Source organism: Leptidea sinapis, chromosome 1 (genome assembly GCF_905404315.1).
Source record: "Leptidea sinapis chromosome 1, ilLepSina1.1, whole genome shotgun sequence".
Taxonomy (NCBI): Eukaryota; Metazoa; Arthropoda; class Insecta; order Lepidoptera; family Pieridae; genus Leptidea; species Leptidea sinapis.
Window position 1 is genome coordinate 19,046,362 of NC_066265.1, and position 6,148 is coordinate 19,052,509.

Here is a 6,148-nt window from a genome sequence, read left to right on the forward strand (position 1 = left end):
CTCACAGGTTCATAGCCAGCCCATTGAAAAGGTATTAGCTCTTTTTTTTAAAAAAAAGCTCAGTATTTAAATGTAAATGCACTAATCTTACTAAGCAATCCTTCCTAATGATAAATACTTGAATAGCATGCAAACCAAGAGAGAAATTAAATTGAAATGCCTGGCCTGCAAGGGATTAAACCTGGTTGCTTGAACAGCACTTGTGGTGGTTCACTCCTTAAGCCTCCTGTCTGCTGCCATTGCTTTACGGCAATGAGACAATGAGACCACCGTTTAGTACTACATACTAAATTACATTAGATAAAAATGGAGAATGATTGTGTTTAAATTAAATTATGTATTTTATAATGTGGACCCATTAGCACCCTTGAATATTTTTTTTAACTTGTGGCGATGATGTATTCCTGTAACTAGAAACCCAATATAAAAGCACAAACCTGTGATGATAATGAGATCTCCTGGTCCTCACCGGGCTGGTTTGCATAATTGTAACATTTTTAGTGTTGCTCGGTGATATTTTGCTGATACTAGCCAAACTATTTCCATTGCTGTTAATTGGATCTATTGTTGATGTTAGCTGTATTGAAACAAAAGTTAATTACAAATTAAATTTGTACACAAAAGGAGGATAGCTAGAATGGACCGACATAATTTAAAAATTAAGGAAGCATCATACATGTACAAGTTTATATTAATTATAAAAAAAAAATATTGAAGTAGGCATTACTTTGCGGAAATCCATTATTATCCAAATGATTTGAGTTTTCTTAACGGTTCTTTAGTGCTAGTGTCAGTCTCGTGCCAGATTTTGGCGAGACAACACGTCCTGAGGATGCCTTGTGTAGAGGCGAAACATGTGTCGAATTATTTAAGACAAATATTGGCGCAATTAAACTATAATTAATTATAAACTTAAGTTTATATGATGTTTATATAAAAATTATTGAGGCCCTAAGATATGGGAGTCAAAAGAAATAAATTAGTATGATTTATTCAAAAAATAAGTCATCTTGCACTAACGGAATGTTTTACGCATTTGACATCTACATTTTTTTAATATCACAGTCCTTGTCGTTATTTATATGGATGACACCATCAAACTTTCTATACCTACTCAAAACAGTAATTCTGTAGTAATTCAAAATAAGATTCAATAAGACTATTATCGTTTTTTGATACTAAAATCAGTAGGTAAATATCTTTAAAAGATTCGATAATGTGAATTCTCAATTATTAGCTGCTGGTCAACCTTCCGCATATATATTATATTATCTTTTAGCAGACAGTAATTAGGCATAGACATTAGATACAAATTATTGATTGAACAATAGATATTGATTAATAATTTTAGGTTATATATTACTGTTAGGCATATTTTTATAGCTTATATTTTATCTTTTTTCATCCACTTTTTAGACTTAATTACAATTTGCTTTTTTCTTAGTTTTGTTACGTTCTACAATTATTAATAAGTTTCCATGATGATCACCACTTCTTTAGTGGATCCCAAAATACATGCACTCTCGCCATCCTCCTATATGAACAATGCGGGATTCGAACCCTCGACCTCCCGGGTTCCGTCCGGACACCGTACACAGTAACAAAAGTCGTAGTGAAAAAAAAAATATTCAGACAGGAATTTAAATTAACAGCTTTGATAAGCTTTATACTTCATGTGGCAAATGTTCACTTTATTTTATTTGAAAACCAGTTAAGTGTACATCATTTTAAAGAATCATGAAACATGAATTTGCATTTAAATTTTTTCTACAAATCCATACTGCAGTTATACAAGGCTGTTGAATACAATTTTAAAACATTTGGCACACAGCCAAGTCATCAAACATTCATTTAAAAACTCACTTATAAAGCAGGTTAAGTTGAAAAGAGTATCCACAGCAAAATGATCAAATGTGTTTATTAAAATATTATTTTAATTTCTTATTAAATATTATGTATTTAGGGCAATATGATTTTTTGTATTTATTGTTATTTATTAATTTGTTTTGATAAAGAGAGCTGGTTTAACCTTCCGAAATCAACAATACTCCAGGGCATTAGATTGTCAGATACACTAAAATGGAGAGTGCTGTACAGCACACTATTTCCTTCCAAGTTCTGACCTTTATTTTGTTTATAAGATGGTTTATTTTGAATGGTCTTATAGCTTTTTTCAATAGCTTTCATATACATTCACTCAAATCAACTTAATTATAAGCAATGTATTAATACACATAAAATAATATGCATTGACAGAACACTCTGCAAGCTCCAAAATCACTCCCATCTGAGGCATACCATCACAATCAGTGTTTCCCGGAACGGAAAGGTTAATTTATAAAAAATATACAACAGATGTAAAAAACATAAGAAGATTGAAACCTTTACATTATTTTCAACTTAATAGTCTGTATCTTCCACATTAAGATAACTATATAATAAAGTTATTGTTTAATAAATTACAGATCTGAATTAAGATGTATGGGCTAAGGGCAATTTATTATAATAATTATAATATTGACATACTTTTTACACAAATTATCTCGCCCCAAGTTAAGCATATAGCCTGTGTTATGGGTTACAAGACAATGATATATTTAATACAATATACTTACTTAAACATACATAAATTCATATAAACATATACAAATACATATAATCATCCATGACTTGGAAACAGACATTAATATTCATCATATAAATGCTTGCACCTACCGGGATCTGAATCCGGGACCTCTAGCTTAGTAGGTAGGATTGCTAAACACTCGGCTATATAGGTCGTCAAATAATATTACAGTTAGTTACAATAGGTGTGCAAAGTCTGATTATGCATATTAAACAATCAATAAGTAATAATATACCTGAGGGACTGCTAAATTAGTCTGTGTTGATGTTTCTCTTCTTTTTTGCGGATCAGTATTCTGTTTTAGTGTTTGCAATTTTGCCAATGGAATAATGTCACAATCTGTAGGCCTGTGCCATACTGTTGTCTGTAACAAAAAAAATTCTACTCTTACTTTTTATTCAAGCACTTTTATAGGGCTCACATGATTGAGGGATATCACCAAAGATGAATTTTTATTGTATTATTGTCCAACCGTTCAGAAATTACACTGTTCTGTTACTCAGAATTTTTTGTTTTTTTCAAGAATCCTTTGTGGCACTGCATTGTAATAGGCAGGACATATCAAATACAATCAGCAATATTGTTGACTGAAAAAATTGAGACAGTCAACCTGTAATTTCACTAGCTATGCCACCCTTCAGAAGGAAACACATTACTGCTTCACGACAGAAATAGGCACCATTGTGATACCCATAAACTAGCCGGAATCCTGGGCAGAGACGCCTCCCACTGGTAAACAAAAAGATGTTTAGTAAACTACTAGGAGGATTATAAAGTTTGGAATTACAGAACAAATTATATCTACCAATATGAGTGGCTTTAATCACATTACTTTTGCCTCAAATTCATCTGAGGTGCTATTTTATCAATATGTAACAAATACCATTAATAAATAATATTCAATATGTAGACATACCTGAGTGGATGCATTATAATAATAAAATCTATGAGTATTTATATCAAATAATTCCCACCATTGTGATGAATCTGTGCGCTTAACTTTAACACCCTGCAAAAAAAAATTATTATAAATTTTATAAGTATATTAGATAAAAATTTAAAACTATGAATAAAATAAATTCATAAGCTGAGTAAAAAAACAGGAAACAAACCTCAGGTGGATCCCATACACATTCGCCAGTGGTTAGGTTAGCGTACATATGCTCCTTTGTCTTGGGTTCTATTATTTCCACCCATTCCACTCTAGAATAAAACATTGTAGATATTTAGAACATTGAACCCCAACAGGAACTTAAGAATTCGGGGCGTGACATTTGCGATTTCCGCGTATATCTACTTTATTGATTTTGCAATTTTAACAAATCTTTCCTAATTCATAATGCATATACTGCACACTTTTAGAGGTACGTACCTTTCTGAAGCCATCGTTACAAATTATGTTCCAATGATACAACTACATAATAATCCCTAAAAATTAAATAAAACTAAGAAATATCATCAATAAATCCTTCCATCCATGTTGAATGTTTACCTCAGGAGTAATACCAGAGAATATAATATTCTGTGATTACTAATCATAATTTTTAGCACAGATAAGTGACGATAGTTTTGACATTTGCTATTGATCTTTATTACTTTGTCAAATGTCACTTTAAAGCACATTCAAAGATTATATAATAGTACAAGTACAGAAGGCTCAGTCCGCCAAATCAATTAGAAATAGGGACTCTTTAGTACGTTAAATGAACTTGTTATATGGTACAACAAGTTCATTTAACGTACGAAACTACTGTTTTGTACTACACGGGTGTTTAGATGTGGGAGAACCATTGTACGAGAGTACGATCAGGCCAGACTCGTTCGGATTAAGTTCCACACTCGCACAGAAAACCGGCGTAAACCATAATATGGGTATGTGTGTTCGTTGAGGAGGATATCTGATGTTAACGTCTCGGCAATTTCGAGGGTAGGTTGAGCGAGAGCTACAGCCAGAGATGGCTGCGTGTAGATTTTGAGGACCACGCTAGGTCGTGTCTACAGGTCACCTGGAAGGTGTCAAGGAAGCCAAGTTGTGGCTTCGAAGAGACTGAGGGCTATCAATAGATTTATTGAGCGAAGCAAAGCGAACCGAAATGAAGCTCAGTGGAGCTCCCACCGGGTGACTCTAATTGATTTCTGTGTTGCATTGTTTCTCGGCCATTTCTGGACTGATTTTAAAAATTTCTGGACACAGAAAGCTTTCGAAATTTGCTAGGTTATTGTTGAGACAGAATTTTGAATTTCGACTTGATTCAATTATTATAATTAAAAACAAACATGATTCACAAAATTATTCTAAAGTGGACGCGCTATTCATATTTATTTATAAATTGAGCCCATTGATCAAATCTTGTTTGATGAATTTTGTTATGTTTTTACACAGACATAGTTTACCTCGCTTCGTTCAAATATACGCCGCAGCGAATTCGGGGCAGTCGATAAAGCCGTTCAATAGTTTATGAGCAAACGGAAGATCCAGAAGTTCTCTACGTTCATCCAATGTGGTCATCTTAAAGAAGGCCAGCCTTTCTTTGTCAGAGGAAATTTTCTTGGCTTTACCGGCACTAAAAGCCATATATCACAGAAATCACTTCTAAATACGTTCCAGTCTTAGGTTATGGGTAGCATAGTGAGGACGCCAGACAACTGAACCATACTCCAAGACTCCTAACCAGACTGAAATAAAGGAGCTTTTTTATTTTTAATCTTTAAAAAAAAAAATTGTTCGTATACCAAACCCGAGCATTTTAGAAGCACGTTTCACTGTGTTTTCTAAATGGGGAAGAAAAGTTATTTTTTTATCTAAAGTCACACCAAGATCATAAATAACTTCCAAAGTGTGCTCTTTTATATAGTGATTGTACGTAACATAGCTCGATTTTCGAGTAAATTTTACTTGGTAACATTTTTCCTTATTTAAGTTTACACCATTAATTTCACACCATTGCATAAGTCTTTCTAAGTCCTCCTGAAGAAGCCTCAGTAACTCAGGGAATCAATAGTCTTTGCGAATTTTAAGTCACCAGCATATATGTACACAGAAGATGTCAAAAAAACAATTGAATATATCATTAATAAACATATTGAACAATATGGGACCTCAATGTGAGCCCTGAGGGATGCCAGATGTAATTTGACATACATTAGATTGAAAACCATTAACAACAACAAAGAACGAGCGAGCCTGTAAATATTATTTCAACAAAGTAAGGAGAGAGTCAGTAAATCCCTACGCTCGTAATTTACATAAGAGAATTTCATGTGGGACAGTATCAAACGCCTTACTAAAATCGGTACATATTACATCTACTTCCTTACTTTTATTTATTGCATTGATTATAGTTTCAGTAAAAGATACCAGATTCAAGCATGTAGATCTAGAATATGAAAATCTTGATCGGATTAGAGATAATTCTTCATATGGTTCTGAAGCTAAGGATAAACAGCACATTCAAAAACCTTAGCCAATGTGGACAAAATAATGAGATGGGTCTGTAGTTACAGATTAGATTAGTACTACCT

General features: G+C 33.0%; 1 protein-coding gene across 1 annotated transcript in view; it reads right to left on the reverse strand.

Annotated features, from left to right (window-relative positions):
* Nucleotides 1-4,145, reverse strand: part of LOC126970310 (rho GTPase-activating protein 39) — a 44,146-nt gene extending 40,001 nt beyond the window's left edge. Inside the window, exons 1-5 of the mRNA XM_050816154.1 lie at nt 3,999-4,145; nt 3,739-3,829; nt 3,543-3,635; nt 2,862-2,990; nt 438-577 (exon numbers count right to left, since the gene is read on the reverse strand). Of these exons, the coding sequence (XP_050672111.1) occupies nt 438-577; nt 2,862-2,990; nt 3,543-3,635; nt 3,739-3,829; nt 3,999-4,012 (467 nt within the window). The 5' untranslated portion in view covers nt 4,013-4,145. The remainder of the gene's footprint in view (nt 1-437; nt 578-2,861; nt 2,991-3,542; nt 3,636-3,738; nt 3,830-3,998) is intronic.
* Between the last annotated feature and the right edge of the window lie 2,003 nt (nt 4,146-6,148).